The sequence below is a fragment of the Hirundo rustica genome, chromosome 9 (assembly GCF_015227805.2).
Source record: "Hirundo rustica isolate bHirRus1 chromosome 9, bHirRus1.pri.v3, whole genome shotgun sequence".
Taxonomy (NCBI): Eukaryota; Metazoa; Chordata; class Aves; order Passeriformes; family Hirundinidae; genus Hirundo; species Hirundo rustica.
This window is the reverse complement of record NC_053458.1, coordinates 21483292-21501569: the sequence shown is the minus strand read 5'-3', so window position 1 is coordinate 21501569 and position 18278 is coordinate 21483292. Positions and strand designations below refer to the sequence as shown.

Below are 18278 nucleotides of genomic sequence, written 5' to 3'. Positions count from 1 at the left end.
TTAAATATTGCAGTGCTAGAATAGTGGAAGATTGTAAAAAAAAAAATCAAACCGAAAACTTCAAAAAGTTTATTGATATAGTCTTGTAAACAAAATCTGATTTTGAGGCAAGAATACAGCCAGGTAAGTTTGATTAGGGATGCTCTGATACAGTATATGCACTTGCTATACTTTAAGAGCTAAACAACCTGCAGGCAATTTTAAAAGTAGAAAGCTACAGAAGGCTTTGCAGCTATGCACAGCCACAACCAATAATGCTTATGCATTCACCAGCTCCCAGCATCTGAGCCCGCAGGACAACCAAATGGTCTTCTAGAGATGCAAGTCCAACCAGATCATAAAATTATGCAGCTGTGAGATTGATTTATTTTTAATCAAAGCATTTTTCAGAGACCCTATTACCTTCAGAAATGCCCCTTCTTATGAAATCAATTAAACTACTAAGTAGTTGTCCTAACTATGGACACAAGTGCTTCTACTGGAGTTCAGAAAAGTGCCAATTTGTGGAGAATCCAGCTCCACAATATATTTTGACTCTATAACTTCTACCAATGTATTGTCTAAATAAAACTCAGTGACTGAAGAAATAGGAAGTTCCGGTTTCTCACACTTAGAGGTACTCTCTGAGCAAGAAGACCTGATTAATTCAAAGGAACAATTGAGGAATTACTGCATTTTACCCCCAAGTCAGCTACTTTTTTCCTTCTCTTGACCTTGTCAGCCGTGCATGTCCTCAGAAACAATGAAATTCAGATGGTCTTTGGTTGTCCAATAAGTCAAGGTTTCAGTCATTAATCAGAAAAGCAGCGGCACGGTAATTAAGCCAGGAGGATCCTCACCGTATTCCAAACTCTACACACAGAAGGCTGGGTACCATCATCCTGCACTTGAGTGGCAGCATTTCTGAGAACTCACAGTATTCTTTATTTAAATAACATAAATATGGAAAGAGAGGTCTATACATTATAAATGAGGATGACACAGGATTTCTTCTTGTCAGAAGTGAAGAATCTGTGCATACATCAAGCAGCAATACTCAACTTTCAAAAGGTCAAAAAAAAGCTCTCTGCCACTTCTTCCCTTTCAGATGACTTAAGCAAAGACACAGTGTAATCAGTTAGAAATAACAGGCATTTTAACTGAAATAATTCTTTCCTAGCATAATGTACACAATTACATATGTTTATATCTCTTACAGTGATGTCACATATAAATGAAATTATTCGTGTTTATGTTTTGGAGGGACTATCTCAACCCATAAATAGTGCTTTAAAAGTGAGTACAGCAGAGAAAGCACTAACAGCGTGACGCACGGGGAGATGAATGCACGGGCCAGAGGCAACAGGAAAATATGCCAGCAGACCTGACCTCCTGACCTGAAGTTCTAGATAGAGTACAACAAAAGAGCGGGAACAATTAGCAATTAAACTAATGGAAAAACATGTTGATGATCAATTTAAATCAAGTTTTTCACAGAAAACCACTAGCTCTGTCCTATTCGGTGCCCCCATGCACACCTGTGCAGTGGTAAGTATTTTTGGAAGCTGCAAAGAATGGGATGAAATGTATTATCTACATGAAAAATAAGCTGCCTTTTTTTGGTTGTGTTTTTGTTGGCGAGAGCAAGCAGCCAAGGACTGCAGAAGGCAGGCTGCCTTCTTTCAGTAATTGTGCCACCTGCGAGCATTCAAAATGCAGCCGCAGAACACAACTTTTGACTGCACAAAAGCCTAAATCCCTCACACTGTTACTCCTCTCATCACAAAAAGGGTGAAATAAAAAATACCACATGCTACCAAGTTTATTTACAATACTCTTGCATTCTGCACCAGTCAACAAGACAGTGTTTATGACAGACTGGGAAGTGTATGTGATGCACTCCTTTAGCTTATAACAAACTTTTAAAATAAAACCATAACATCCTTCCTGTGGTCAGTCTGCAATATGTGAAGGTGATTCCCATTTAGCTCAAAATAGATAACTCCTCAACTTAAACTAAGTTAATTTGAGTCAACTCAAAATAACTGTGGAAGTTCTATTAAAATGGTTTAAATAGTACATTTTATGTGCAATTGATATCATCTCCTTTATTCAGACAGAAAAGACTGTACACTTCCCAAAACTACTGGCTCAGTATTCCCTGCAGGTTGAGAGCGGTTCATTTAAGCAACACTACCAATTTAACATGTAAACCAAAACAAATTTCTGGCTTTAGGTACTACTGGAAGAAGAAGGTGCCTTTCCTAAATATGCTCCATAAAACTCCAATTACTTTTTTAAAGGATGGAAGATTTGGTATTAATTTACATAAAGATATTTAGAACAGGTAAATGTTTACTACAATGAAATATCCTTCTAAAATTCTCCACTGCAAATTAAAAAAGAAAATTAGTTTGAAAGGGCAGCAGAACAAGTAAGTCACGTCTTTCTGGGTCTTTCATATATATAACCATACAACTTGTTTATACTGCAGTTCATTCAATTAAATAGCCTTCAAAAGGAGTAGATGTCTGATGGATTATTGCATTACAACTGGATAATTTGCAGCACTAGCTCCTCTATAGGAATATGGAACCTGCAGCAACAGATAAACTATCTATTGTATCTGGTAACATTACTTGCCCAAGGCAGTGCAATTCCTGATATTTCAGTTGTGAAAAGTTCTGCCCATTTCCATTACCTTTAATATTTTTTCAACTGATCTACTCTAATTAACAGTGTATAGTTTGCCTTCTAAAATGTTACCCCAAAACCTTTCACTATCTCGTTGTCAAGCTTGTGATTGCAAAGCTGATCGCATTTTCATCAACCACATTTGACACTGTCCCATGCTTTCTGTGCACACATGTGCATGAAAATAAAGCTATACATTAGTTATGCAGAAAGCCCTACTTATTTCCAAGAAGAAGTCACAGGTGTACACTGTCAAGAAAATCTACCTAAATTCATCCACATGACGCAAATTTCCCAAAAGCTGTAGTTGGCCCAGTTCTTCCAGTGGGCTAGGATATGTGCCTCCTGCCCTGCCAAGAGGGGTAAAACCAAAACAGTTGTGTAGAGGCCAGTTACAACAGCTCTTTATCCCAACGGCAGCAAGACATCCACATGGCAAGTAAATATCAATCCTCTGCATCTCATGCAAAGAAATAGATCTCTGCACGAAGGGAAATAACACATAGAGACAAGGAATCTGGAACAGGAGGGAAGAACAGGACGTGTAGCAGGATGCAGAAACTGATCAGGAAAGGAATGCAGGAGCAGAAATAACAAGATTAGTACATAGAGGATGATGGAAAGAGCAAAGCAGGAGCTGAGGGAGAGGCAGAGACCTGTAGAACAGGGAGATCTGAATGAGACAGCTGGCTTTAAGTGCACAAAGAGAAGCAGGACTGGAACAAGGTAGAAGGAACAGAGTCAAGGCCAAGATAACAAGAGCCCATCCTCTGGAGTTACTGCTTCCCAGCCCACACAAAAGAGCAACATTACCCCAAGTACGCCATTACTGAGATATCAGCATCTGCCGTGAAAACAAGTCGTGTTCTCCCCGCTCTTGCTCCATGGAGGGTGAAACCGGCTACTGTCATCAGTCACTCTCTAGCTCCAATGTCAATGGTCCTTCTCGTCCAAGGGCTTCAGACCCACCTACTGAACCAAAGGATGATCTCCAACAGAAAGACCACCTTGGGGCATTTTTGTTGTTTTCTCAGATTGCTATCTTAAAAAAACAAAACCAAACCAAAACACAAAAAGGAAAAATATATCCAGAAAAACTGTAGAAGAACATCAAGATTACTTGAAGCCATAAATCTGTCCTGAGGCTAGTTGTTTAATATTTTCTGAAAATCCCCCTAAGTTCAGTAATTACAGACTGACATACATGAATAAAGGGCTGCCTTTCCACATTACTAGAGCAAGAAGTTTGGTGAAAATCAGTAATAGCGTTCAGCAATAATATGGCTTTGCATGTCAAAAAGGATAATATCCTCTAACACTTCAGAAGAACACTAGTCCAATGCCTACCCTTTAAAAAATATAACATCTTTCTGTTGCAACACCTCAGAGAACCAGGGATTTTCACAGAAATTTTTACTGCATTTACAGTATGCATATTTAACAAATATACACAAGTATACACAGAGTGTGCACAAAGAAGGGTTTAAAAGCATGAAAACATGTATCTATAAGCATAAACCAACAAAGACTTACTGTTTATAGAAGCCAGAAAAGTTGAAGATGGAAGTATTGAGTTAGTCCAAACAACATCCTCTGATAAATCCCAAGGTCTGTGATGAAATCAAGTCTAACAAACAAAAGAAGTGTCGAGCAGAGAAAAGAAAGGCCTATTGCAAGTATGTCAGAAAAATGCTGACCTCTGTTAAAAGCCAGTACTTAAAACTAAATCTACAATAGAAGTGTGAAAATTATGAAACTTCTCATTATAACTGACAGCCATCACCACGTGGGAGCTCAGGAGTCAGTGCCGCACCGTTCAGCACTGCTGCCCTGATGCCAAGGAACAGCCAGACCAGACTCAGCAAGGACGACCCAAATAACATCTCCATAATATCCAGCTTTGATTAAGCTTTGAAAAACATCTGGAATACAAAACTTACGTTCCTGCTGCCCTCCATTCACTGTACACATTTTAATCCCTATCCTTTTTAATCATGTTTTGCTTTGTTTAAAAACGAAAAACCAACCAAAAAAAAGCTGTCTCACCCTGTCAAGACAGCCTTTTGCAACAGCCGAGCCCGTGACCAGAACAACAGCTGACAGCAATGCCTGAAAGAGCCTAATGCTGTTACCACTTATCAACAGACTGATAAGATACTGCTCTGTGCCTGCCTTTCTCCAGAAGAAAGATTTCAAGTCAAAAGTCTGAACCAAAACCAGAAGCTGCATTTTCCTTGCTTTGCTCTGCATGAGGTCTGAACAAGAGCAGCTTCAAGTCAGGCCATTTCAGCTAACTTTGGGGAGAAGAGTGAAAAAGCAATTACCATCACCCAAATCAGGTAAATTAGTGTCAGTTAGATGTTTCCTTTTTGTAAGTTCTTCAGTTAACAAGAAATAAAAGGAGAAAAGTTAGTAAAACACAGTAACGAATGACCAAAAAAAGTATTGTGTATTTTATAGTATATGTTTTGTATTGTATTTAATGGAATTAAATACATTTTATTTCACAACGCTTTCACTTTTTTTCTTCTTAATCTTTAACAACAGTCTAAGGAAGACTGGTCGTGGAAAAGGCCTGCAAGTTAATGGCAGACAACATTGAACTACTTACCAGGAGTGCCAGCAACACCCTGAATTCCTGAGCCCATTTGTGCCATTAAACAATGCACTTTCACCATCGTGCTGCTTCCTACAGACACTCACTGCCCCTTCAGCATGGAACCTGGCATTGCTATTTGGCACAGACCACCAAACAACATTCTAGAGAATCACATCATTATTGACGTTGGAAAGGACCTCTCAAGTTCATTTTACCCAAATGGCTCAAGCCAGGTCAGGCAGAGCAGTCTGTCCTGAACCATGTGCACTTGGGCTTCAGGTATCTCCACAGGCAGACATTCCGTGACTCTTCTGGCAACTTACTCCTGTGTTTGACAACCCTCCCAGTAATTCTCTTGTGGAATTTCATGTGTTTAATTAGTGTCCATTGCCTCTTATCCTGTCAGGGGGTAGTACTGCAGAGAGTCTGGCTCCCTCATCTTCATTCTTTCCCCTCAGGTGTTTGTAGGCATTGATGAGATCCTGCTGAGTTTGGTGTTATCCAGGCTGAACACTCGCAGCTGTCAGCCCCTCCTGCTACCAAAGAGAATCCAGGTGCTTATTCATCCCTGGGGCACTGCTAAGACTCCTTTTTTGCCACTAGGGCACACTGCTGTTCTGGTATCAAATTGGTCACCAGCTTATTAAGTAAGCTTTATAAGTCTTCTCATTTATAGAAAACAACAAGTTAAATATTTCTAGCCAATTATTAACATTCTGTCTCACATACCTTTTTATTTTCATCTGTTGAAGTCACTTCTCACTGTCCACTAGATCCTTTTACAGGGTGTCAGTGTGTTTTCCTGAAACAGGTTTTAAAAACTTGTAATACTGTATGTTAACTGCTGTTTCACTCTTTCCGTTTACACAGCTCTGAAATAACATGTGCATACTCTAAACATTTATCTTCTTTCTTTTTTTTCCTTTTGATAAAACACATTCTCAGAGAAGGACATTCCCAGTAAAAAGACCTGTTCCAGGTACTCACCCAAGCTGTGGCCTTACGGGAATATCACTCATCATCATTGAGTAAACAAGCTTCTCCTCAAAAAAAAAACAAAAAAAAAAAACAAAAGAAACAAAAGCCATTTGGTTTTTGTCCTTGGCTAAAAATAAATAAAACCATTATCTGATCATAGAGAACCAGTCCTATTGATAGGACTTGTTACAAAAGGAACAAATCTCCATTCGTTACCTTGACTGCACACGTTGGAGTTTGCTCTGCTCCAGGCCTCTCCTCTACAAGAGGCAGCACAATTCAGATCAACGTTGCTGAAGCCTTGAGGAAGTCCTAAAGTAGCAGGTAGTGCCATTATTTAAGAATGACAGATGATTCTCTGTGGTTAAAAAGAATTGCTGAGCACTGCAATTCACAAGCCTCTGCTGAAGTTGGATAGAGCAAGTGTCTCCCCATAGGAGACAGCCACATTTTCCTGCTTCCTGCAAAATGCTTTGCTTTTTTACACAGGCCACCAAGAAATTCAAGCCTTGCTGGATTCCATCACAGTGCATTGCAAACAATGTACTGCAAAAGTGAGTGTGAAATGAATGACAGGAAGATTTGTGATTTTTCTAGATTCAAAACTGTAAGTAGGTACAAGTAATAATTTTGAATGCCTTGCTGCTGTGTATCCCCAAACCAAAACAGGCTATTAGCAAGGACCTTAAGAAACCAGAAGGCCCTTTACCAGTCATATGGCCAGTCCAGCAGACTTTCCCTTCTTTCCCAACTCCTTGCCACAAATTGTTCCTGCAGCAGTGTCTATAATGAGAAAGAAGCCGGTGTTATTTCTACATTTTGCAAACTGACAAGATACAACACATTTTCTAGTCTTTTGATTTTGTTCACTGATGGGAGAAGGGAGATCCTCTGTTTTATTTGTGTCCTTTCTGGCGGAGAAATAATCAAAAAAAAACAGCTCTGAGAAGCTTGTGTCAGCTTCATTGTCAAGACAAAGGTCACTGCATTCCTATTTACAATGACCTACAACTGTACCCATTTAAAGAGTTCATTATGCTATATTAGAGGGACCTCTTTCTCAGAGATTTTAATTTAGCTTCATTGTGAGAAGAACAAAACATGTAAGCATCAAAATATGGTGTTAAAAGAAAACTAATGATTTCAGCAGTCTTACTCCCTTTGCCATCCACTCTTAAGATGTGTGAAGTATGATTTCTACAACCACATAAAACAAAATATGAAAATATTTTTACTCTAAAGTGTCTCTCAACTCCAAAATAAATAATCAAATTTAGTATCACTGCACAAAAATTGCCGTATCTCCAAAAATCCAAGTTCCAAGGACACGAAAAGAGTAATTAGCTTAGCTGTCATGTCCCCAAACTAATATTAAATGACTGGAAAGAAGTTTTATTTAAGAATGATCGTGAAGCAAATTTTTAAATCACCTACACATTTCATACAGGCTTAACTGTGCACTAAGATTACCAAGTGTAACTGTTTGGTTATAAAGCTCGATGGACCAAGTACATGAACATAATATAATCTGACCTACCTCTCACAGATTTCTTAAGCTAAACAGGTTAAATAGTTTTAGTGTCACATCTCCATTGATCACTGCTGAATAACCCCTAGGGTTACTCTACCCTCTGGCCAAACCTGAGCCAGCAGGCTTTTGGCACAGATGTCTGCATTTCAGTTTCACCGAGTGAATCAACACCTGCAATCGCAGGCCTTCCAAAACCCCTCTGTGCTGGAAGAAGCGCAGCTGGCTGCGCTGCCTCTGCCGCTCCCAGCCCCTGGCCTGAGCCCACATCCTCTCTGCCAAGACCCTGCGAGTGCCTTCTGCCCCTGGAGCCAGCGTGGGGCCAGCAGCTTCCACAAGTAAATGTGTTACCACCACCCTGACCGAATTCCAAGCAGACAGCTAACACAACGTGAATGCCCTCTGCAGCTGAAGAAGCTAATCCTCATTAGTCTCATTTTCCAGTATTACCAAGCGGCTTCCAGGAGAATGTACTTTTCATTCTAGAGAGCATTTTCTTTAAGAGGTAAGAAGATCTACTGACATATTTTACCCACTAGAATCTCAAGCACCTCAGCAAAACATGTGAGATGTTTTATTACACATCTATATATTTCCTCATTACTGGAAAGCAAATTAAAATGATTCTAAACCTTGTCACTCATCGAATTGCACATGGATTTCTTTGTTAATTCCACTCTACACGGGTCTCAGCCCAGTTTTATTCCCACTCATCTCATATAATACCATCTGGAAACATTCCCACCTGTGAGATATTGTTCCCCCCCTCCAGAAAAAAAAAGTATTCAGAATCTTTGAGCAGCCTGATCCATTCTCAATATAATTTCTGGCCATATGCCAGCACCCACACACATCATATCCCAGTCAAGACTCTGACCTATCCAGTGGGGATGCAGTATGTGCACACAGAGAAGGACACAGTGTAAGGAGAAATCTGGGATGAAAAAACAACCAGCCTTTTGACCTCTGCGATGAAAATCAAAATGAAATCTTTTCCCAACAGCACAAAGTAAAGGTTGCTACCGAACAAGACACAGGAATATTCTGAAGGGTAATAACCTAGTTTTGGACAAAGCAGGTTTTGGCATGAAAGGTGGCACATGAGCTACTACAGAACATCTATCTGTATGTTGCAGATACCCGCTTTTTCAGATCCTGCATAATGACAACTACGTGCCTCATTAGCTCACAGAATGTTTTGCTAACTGCAGTACTAAATAAGAGACTATTTAAGATACATTTAGGTAAGACAGAGTGTAATAGAATAATAAAAAAATATATAGCTAAATTAGTTATTAATTCTTTCTTCATTTTGAGTCTGGCTATACAATATTTTAGCAAATTTCAGGCCAGGTCACCAAGTACACAGACAGCTTTCTAGTGTGGCATCATCCCATTACTTATGAGAACCTTGGGTTTAAGATTACCAGATCCATTGTCCAGTTAATAAAATCAAAATACTGAAAAGGATCAATATGAAAATAAAGCAGTACATTATACACAAAAATTTACATTACTGTAAAGATTATGAAGCGTTGTAAGTTTAAAAAGTGCCAGAACTGAATCTTCTGTTGATTCCTCAATTCACCCCATCTTGAATGTACTGATGACTGATGACACGATGACAGAAAATTTCTTCCAACCAACACTGCCTTGCTGTGTGAATGCACATCGAGCAGGACTGGATCCACACTCAGAGCACGAAGCAGGACTCTGCAGGATGAGGCTGCACAAGAATCGTGTTTCAAACAACACAAATTATAAAGTGTATGAGAGCAGTTCATTTGCTAAGCAGGGTATACATCCTGTGTTCCAAGCGATGTGCAGTAATAAACGGTATTTTCCTAGGTGTCGGTACAAAAAAAAAAAAATTGCACAAAACTCACTTAAGAACATTAAAAGTGAAGACTCTGCATAGAAGCAGCAAGAAAAGATTCCAGTCTGACAATATACAACACATTAGAAAAAAGACTGCCACGTGGGCTAACATACCAAATAATTGAAATAGCCTGATGTATTGTCCTTGGAGGGATCATCTTTGGAGATAGGCTGCCAAACTTTCACATTTCTGAACAGAAAAACATTTTTCAAAACCTTTTCAGGTTTCAAAAACAGTGATTCAACAAGGGACATCCATCAACACAGTCTAAAGTCCTAGCTGGTGGAGGATGATTCTGATTTGGTTTTGAAGAAGCATGGGATGAAAACACCAGTGGAACAAGAAAGTTTTCTTCCTTAATCTAATTTTAGGAAATACGTGGGCAATTTTTGCAGAAGTTTCCCTGAGAAAAATAGTGCACAGAGCATGAGACAGACAGACTGGAAAATTACAGCTCAAATGTTTAAAGCTGTTAGTCAGCAGGGGCTGCAAACAGGATCTTTGATTTTGAAGCGACCTGATTCTCTTCAACCACTAGAGCATCGAGCTGGTAACTTACACATTCTCACATGTATCTTCCCAGCTGTTACAAACATTTCCACAGCCACAACAGCAGCCTCACACGAACAAGACTGATTTCTAGTCGGTGGAGAAAAAAACAGAAGCATCATTCAGACAAGTACACTGTTATCAAGCATATAATGCTGGGGGTGAGGGGAAGACCAAACAATTGAAACAACAACAAACTACTAACAGAATGCATTGAATTATTCCAGTAGCTTCTCAAGGTCTCCATGAGGCATCAAGCTGCTTTTCTTTATCAGTAGTCCATAAACCTGTAATTGCATACCTTTCACAGCATTCTGGTTTTTCTTTTTTTTTAATTCTCCTTTCATCTCAGTTTCTTACTCTAATAATTCTCCCACAAGTCTGTGTCCATTTGAAGTAATTCAGGAACTACAACAAATTTCAGTTAGCTTTTCTAGATCATATGCAGGCAATTCAGACATGCACTTTCAGTGGCTTGGGACACAGAAATGCAGTCACAGTTCAAGGTATCGTAATGCACTAGGTTCCAAGGCGATGATGTTATGTGAACTACTCTACGAGAACTGTAACAGATTATGCACCATTTTCCATCATTACATCTATGAATTCTTCTTGACAGTCCTGTTAGTGGCAGGAACCAGGCTATCATTCCCCTCCTGTAACTCCTTTAAAAACAAGAACAAACTAAACCTTGAAATAAAGTGGAAAAGAGTTCCAGAGCCATTTTGCTTTCCCTTTTCCTTCTCTCATTGACACATCCCTAAATAAAGTTCATGTGGGTTAACTGCTACTTACAATGTAGTTTTTGAATACGTACCAGGTAAAGTCATGGGCTGATTTCCATGCAATTTTAACATACCCCTACCTTCATTAAAATAAAATCTGAACTCCATATTAAAGTAGAAAAAGATTTAGTTCTGCTCTATTTAGAAACATGTTTGAATGACTAAGCTATGCAAAGAACTTATAAAATCCCACTACATTTTCCCATCATACTTTTAGTGGTTCCTAGCAATGTTCTGAATATTAGACATTGAGCATATTCCCTATTTACTTTTTGTAAGGTTTTTGTGCTTGGTTTTCAACATGCCAAGGATTTTTCTCATCCATGTCATTGCCTTGATTCAAATTCACATGCAAAGTTGAAGAAAAATACAGAATAGGTAAATCCACAACCTATCTTCAGATTACCTAAAATGCTTTTAAAATATTTTGCAACAGTACTACTTTTGCAGGACTTTCATTATAATGCAGGAATTAACAGGAGGGTGAGGGGGAAATTACAACCAAATAAGACCCCCAAGAGGCAGACAGAGGATTTTCTACAACCTTACCTTGAATTAAATTACTATATTATATTTTTTCATTTTCAACTTCCAGCAATTATGAAAAGCCTTTGTAATTAACAATATGCAGTTTAGGTATTTTAGCTAAAATCACAGATTTGAAAAGATGAGGCTGTATAAACATTTTAACTTCAGGAAATTTGTTCAGTTTTGCTAAGCTAAAGGTATGAATTAGACCCCTGGTTTCTAAAATAGCACATTTTGATTATTTGACTCAAAAGGACACTGAAGAAAACAAACTGAAAACCTTCCAGTAAGTTATATTATTCCTTCTCAAAATTTAATCTCCTAATGTTGCCTTAATAAGTTCTCAAAAGCGTGACTGGATAATAGAAGTGATGCCTTTATGATTCTGTGAATAATGGGTTTTATTAAGTTAAAGCAAACAGCCAGAACAATACATATGCAACTTCTACTACACACAATATAAAGAATGTAAATTATAACCTCTGCAAAACGAAAGAAAAGGTACTAAAAAAGCCAACACAGTGGTTATGGACTATTCCATCCCTGATAACAGGCTGGGTTCTGTGTTTGATTATTTAAACTGAAATAGAGTGAAATACAGACTCAAGTATAAATAAAAAGTTAATGGAGTTACACAGATACTATGAGAACAAACTCTAGATTAGTGAGGGTTAAAAAAAAAAAAAGTTTACTAGAAAAAAGAGATCACGAATGGGCTCAGGTTTCTGTTCATAGTGGTGAGGGACAACAGGAGAAATTACCCAGGATTTTTGTAACAATTTCTTTAATAATACACCACTTTCATAACAGAAGTGTTTTACACTTGCACAATGTTAATAACTTTATTATACATGGAAGCCTGTAATAGGCTGATTACACAATAAGACTGCAAACAACCACTGGTACCTTCCTGACAACAGAAAAGTACGTAAGACTGAAACATCACCAAGAGTACATAAAAAACCATCATCATAAACATCACCAAAATTACATTAAAAAACTAATCAAAAATTCATTTGCAAAAAGTGGTTCAGAGCAGTGCCACTGCGTTTCAGCAGCTTTGAATGGCCACCAGTATTTCTAGCAGGTTTCCATGGCTCCACAGGCATTAATCAGGATTCACATATAATAAATAATGTACCACAAAATATACATAAAGTAAGGCAATAATTCCAAAGAAAAGTTCTGTTGAGCCACTCAAGTTCTACTTTTGTAGTTGATGCCATCAGCAGAATCCTTTGATGGAATTGCAGCCTTCGGCCCTAAAAGCCTGCCATGATGAACTGCTGCAAGCCCCTCTCTCCGTAAAGAGCTCCAGTGACACCACTGGGACACTGCTGGGCACAGGGGTCCGTGGTAGCTGATCCTGATGCAGGATAGGGGCCTCACTATGTACAATTGGGAGTAGATTATTTCTTACCGCACATGGAAACCTCGACATAGTTCTAGAACAGGTGGGTGTTCGTTGTTCACCATCTGATGTCATAAGACATCAGAAAGCACATCACAAGATATGCACTTTCTGGAATGTAAATCTTTTGAAATGCTAGCTATTACGTTGGGGTGAGAGAGTGAGTAGGGGAAAAGGGAAAGAAGAGAAAGGGAGGGGGTTGGGGAAGGGGAGGCTGGGGGGGCAGGTAGACAACCAAGATCAAGTCCAGAGGAATAAGGAACACAATAAAATAGAGGGAACCCTTTACACTAAAAGAACATGAAAAGGGGAAGAGCGGGAGATGGACTTTTTTGAACCGTGTGTAACAAGTAACGTTCCCAAAACCCTATCTGGATTAGGACTGTAGTTTCAAGTCGGGGTTCTAATGACATGAACCAGCTGCACACATTTTGTTCTCACGGTTTGTGTCAACAGAATCTCTTTACGGAATTACAGTCTTACCCAGAAGTTCTGGGGACATTACTGTTCAGATTAAAGCTACCGTGCTGGGCTCATCGTGCAGACCCGAGAACATTTGCCTGGAATGAGCGTCACCTGGAAGAACAGGAGTACTTTAAGAACAACAAGATTTAGGTAGCAAAATTCTTTCAGATCAGCTGTCGTAAGAGACAGCAATTTGAAATGTCAAAGATCCCTTCCTCAAAAAGCTGAGATATATGTGTCATCATCTGTAATTTGGAAGTTCCAATACACTAGCGGTGCATAGAATTCCCATGCTTCATTACACTTTCCTGAGAGTAAAGCAATTAGAATAAACTTTAGTCCTAGGAACAAAGTTAATTTTTTGCATTTTAAACTCTTGGGCTACTCCCTGACAATCTACATAATGTAAATTTGATTGCTACACATTTGTCACTTGAACAAAAACGCTATTTTAAAAACTATTGATTTTTGATTAAAAACCATAATAAACAGAGCTAAAAAAAATCACACTAACAAAATAAACTAAATATGAAAAGTTGCATTGAAAGGGCATGTTACATTATTCTTAATAGGATCGTGTAGAAACATTCCAATGGCAGTGTTGTCAAAGTAAAACAAATTACATTAAGAAGACCCCACAGCCTGGTCACAGTCAGGACCTTACCTGTAACTCTGGCTGGTTGGGGTTTTTACTCGTGTACTACATGGCTCACTCACATCAGACATCATATTTGTATACCCTGAGAAATCTGACACTGAAGTCCTTACTCTATGGTCCACTTCTCCATTAGAGTTAGCGATAAAAGTCATTGGCACCCTGCTGCCCGACTTGAACTGAGAACCAAACGCTTGTGCAAAGTTCTCGATCTGGTAGGTTGCTCTAGGCTCTATGTCCTTCTGAGGATCTAGCTGGCTGGTTAACTCCTGAGATGGGATCTGAAAACTCGTTGAGGATTCTAAGTTTTTCTGTTCCTTCTGGCCAGTCAGTTTCTGAGATGTCGACTGGTAGTTCGATGAAGTCTCTAAGTTTTTCTGCGGATCGATGAGATCATCCAGCTCTTGAGAAGGAGTCAACTGTTGATGCGAAGCCTCCAAAGCAGACAAATAAAAGCCTGGCTGAGAGCCAAGCAACATCCCAAATGGAGGTTTTGGCAACGCAGTTGGCAATACTGAGGTAACAGATTGGCTGAAGCCACACTCAAGTGGAGATGTAGTGTATATCTGTTTGTCTGGAAACAGAGTGTGGTTATGGAGAGTTGAAGACAAGCTAACAAACTGGAAACTGGGTCCAAAAGCAAAACCAGTGCTGTTGCTTGTTCTTTCAAAGGCTTGTTGGAGGTATTTTGAGTATTCTTGCAACATGCTTGCCTTATCATTTGAAACTGTTTGAGAGTTAGGGCTCAAGTTTTCTTCCTGAACCATGTCTGAATGTTCTCCTGAGGTGTGCAAGTCCACGCGCTGTTCAGTTATACTGAAAGGATCTTCTTTCTGGCCTTCCGATTTGTGAGAGTACTGGTCCAAAAGGCTCTGCAAGACTTCATCGGGAATGCCAGACTTGTCGTGGCAAGACTTTATTTCACTATTTAAAGACGCTGAATCAATAAGAGATAAAGGAGCTTCGTTATCCATAACGCTCACACCTGGAGACTGGATGACGGACTGCTGGGAAGTCATGTGTCCAACATTAAGTGAAAAGGCACTGTTACTGCTTGCAGTTTGTAAGTATCTTCTTTTCTTTGAAAACTGCATGGCATCATCATAATTGCTACTTATCTGACCCGGTTTACCACCTGTACTTTGGAGAAGGCCAATAGGTTCTACACCGGTATTGGCTACTAGGCCCAGAGAGCCACTCTGTTTCCCAGACAGTGGTTTTTGCCCCAAAATATCTGGCAGCGGTGATACAAAATTAAGGTAATTTTTGTCTGCTTGTTTTCTGCTCGTTTTTTTCAAGACCAATTTTGGCACCTTTTTCTGAAGCTCTTCTACGCCTGTGCCAACTAGACCACCACTGGAAGACACAATAGGAATATCAACTGCATAACTCGGCATGGCCACATTACTTGTAACTTGAGATTCGGCTATTTTGCCACTACACTTGTTTCCTTTGTTTTCGGTGGATGTGTTTTTTGTTTTACTTTTTCTCCTTGAGGAACTTGTATTTCCCTGAGACAACGCAGCCAAGCTACCCATGCTATTTGATGATCCGGGCTCCATTCCAGCCCCTGCTTTACCTATGGCTTCACCACATGTTCTTCTGTGCTTTAATAGTCTATCAGTCCTTGAAAAATACTGCTGACAAGTGTCACATTTGTATGGCTTTTCTCCACTATGCGTCCTCTTGTGTCTTTCCATGTGGTACTTCTGGATGAACTTCATACTACACTGGTCACACCCAAAAGGCTTCTCCCTGCTGTGGATCTTCTCGTGTCTCTGCAGCAAGTACTTCTGGATGAAGCCCATGCTGCACTGGCTGCACTGGAAAGGCCTCTCCCCGGTGTGGATGAGCACGTGCCTGCGCAAGTGGTAGGAGCTCCTGAAGGCAGCACTGCAGTGTTCGCAGACGTGAGGTTTCTGGCTGGGGGACGCGACGGCATCTTCCCCATCTCCCACCAGGGGGGGTTTGGACGAAGCGCTCGGCTTCCGCTTGGCTTTGATTCCCTGAGTTTCTGACTTTGGCCTCTTCGCCTTCTTGACCTGGGCGTCGTGCTTTGGCTCACCCGCGCTCCCCGGAGCGCCCTCGCCTCTGCCGGTCAGCAGCAGGTCTCGGTGGGGATGCTGGTGCAGGTGGTGAAGAAGGCTGAGGTCCTGGATCACGCTCTGGCCGGTTCCTTCTCCGCCGCCCAGGCCGGGGGGTCTCTCCTCCGCCGCTCCCCCGAAAAGACCCCCGTAGTGGTGATGGTGCTGCGGCTGCTGCTCCTCCTCCTGCTCGCTGGGCTTCTCTTGCTTGATGCTCACCAGGGACTGCAGAAAGCCCCAGGGGCTCCTCTGCGAGGAGGACGCGGAGGGGAAAGCCCCCGTCGGCTCCTTCTTGAAAGTCACGTCCTGCGGGGGCGGAGGCGCCGGGGGCTCGCCCGCCGCCGTGGAGGAAGCGGCGGCGGCGGCCGGAGGTAACACGCACTGCGGGGGGTGCTGGGCCGCCGCGGGGGGCGCGGCCGCCCGGGCGAAGCTGGTGACCGGGGGCAGGCGGTGGTTGAACATCACCATGCCGGGGGGGAACGTCGGCTCCATGGCCGCCGCCCTCTTGCCGCCGCCGAGGAAGCCGCTGCCGAGTTTCATCCCCCGGGAAGGCGGGCCGGAGAGGAGGCGCGGCCCAGAGGGGCTGCGGGACCCGCCGCCCGCCCGCCCGCCGGCCGGACCGCGCCGGCTCAGCGGGCGGCTCCCTCGGCGGCGCGGCGGCCGCCGCCCGGGCGCATCGCCGCCTCCCGCCCCGCGCCCGCGGCGGCCCCGGCCCGGCTGCACTTACGGCTCCCGCCGCCGCCGCCAGTTACAAATATCGCCGCGTCCGCTCCACAATGGAATTAGCAGCGCCCGCCCCGCCGCACATGCGCGCCGCGCGGCACGCTGGGAGCCTCGGCCGCAGGGGCCGCGGGCGCGCAGGCGCGGGGCGCGGGGCGGGGGGTGGGCGCTGCCCGCCGCGGGGCCGGGCCGGGCCGGGCCGGGCGGCGCCGCCGGGACCCGCTCCGGGAGCCGCGGGAGCCCCGCGGGCGGGGCCCGGATAACGGGACGGGGCGTCGCCGCTCGGCCGCGGCGGGACCAGAGCGCAGGTGCTGCTCCGGAACGCGCGGCGGTCCCGGGCCGGTCCGGGCCAGCCCCAGGCCGTGCAAAGCTCCGAACGCGGGCGGCGGCCGCGGGCTCAGCAGCGCCCGTGACCCGTGTGAAGAAGCGGCACATGCAGAAGGCTGAAATTGAGGTTTTTAACAAAGGCTCGAGGGTGTTGCTGGTTGATCCCAAACCAGTGACATGAGATGCCCGTGACGCCACGGAGATAATGAGGCCACTCCACGCCCTGAAACGCTGCCGATGTTCCTTTGGGCTGCAGCAGTCGTTTGACACGCGCCGCTCCCACGCTCTCTGCCATGTACACGCTGGGGAGCAGGTCCGCGGTCCCAGCCTCTTCCAGCCTGGCACTGGCAGCACTGGGTGTCCCCTGGGCTGGGACACCTCGCCGGCAGCTCAGCACCCCGGGGTCACGGCCGGGATTCTTTGGCCCAGTGGTACAGCAAAACCCGTAATGATGCCCATTGGTTGAGCTGCGTGTATGGAAATCATTCATCCTCATACTAGAAATAAATTTATTATTTTGAAATAGGACCTTATTTTGGTTAGTGAGGAGACCTTTTCCACTATTTTTTCTAATAGTCCATGCCCTCCTTGGAGGATAATAGAATTCTGCTTAATTTCTGAGTATTTACTTTGAAAGCTTTTTTTATTTCTGTAAGGTTTTAAAATGCAAACATCAGAGGTACCTTAGCTTAAAAACTTGGAATTAAACACACTAACACTGATTTTCATTATTTTTGTAATGGAAGTAACGGAACAAGGGGGATAGATTCCTTACGATTTTTAGGGTTTATCTGTCAAAAATATTTTCCTTTATGAGAGATGAGCCTATAAATAGCAAATACTTTTCATAACCCTGATTGGTACAAAGGCTTGGGTCAGATCTTAAAATCTTTAACGTATCTGATTGATGCAAAAAAGTAGGTTATTTATGCCATTTCTGTACTCAAAATTTTATTAAGTAAAATGAACTCCTTTTATAACTTAAATATTTTCTAGCACATAAACTAACAGTTAACTTCAAAATGTACATTAGATTACGACAGTTTAGGACGGTCGGGTTTAGCTAAGTGTTAAAAGACAGAGCAGGAATTCAAAAA

At 42.3% G+C, this 18278-nt stretch overlaps 1 protein-coding gene and 1 long non-coding RNA gene across 3 annotated transcripts in view; both read right to left on the bottom strand.

Annotated features, from left to right (window-relative positions):
- LOC120756605 (uncharacterized) overlaps positions 1–5710 on the bottom strand; it is a 63523-nt gene extending 57813 nt beyond the window's left edge. Inside the window, exon 1 of the long non-coding RNA XR_005702174.1 lies at positions 5285–5710. This is a non-coding gene — a long non-coding RNA (uncharacterized LOC120756605). The remainder of the gene's footprint in view (positions 1–5284) is intronic.
- Positions 5711–11850: 6140 nt separating this feature from the next.
- ZNF281 (zinc finger protein 281) lies at positions 11851–16722 on the bottom strand. 2 transcript variants are annotated; one of them, XM_040073569.2, is made up of 2 exons: positions 14060–16722; positions 11852–13506 (listed from the first exon to the last, which is right to left on the bottom strand). In XM_040073569.2, exons 1-2 carry the CDS (start codon positions 16672–16674, stop codon positions 13503–13505), a joined length of 2619 nt encoding a protein of 872 aa, XP_039929503.1. In that variant the 5' UTR covers positions 16675–16722; the 3' UTR covers positions 11852–13502. The 2 variants fall into 2 exon arrangements, with proteins under 2 accessions (XP_039929502.1, XP_039929503.1); XM_040073568.2 differs by having other exon boundaries at positions 11851–16722.
- Between the last annotated feature and the right edge of the window lie 1556 nt (positions 16723–18278).

Bases quoted from the DNA above. Each gene is read 5' to 3' on its own strand.
- ZNF281 (XM_040073568.2), bottom strand. From the start codon at position 16,674: ATGAAACTCGGCAGCGGCTTCCTCGGCGGCGGCAAGAGGGCGGCGGCC.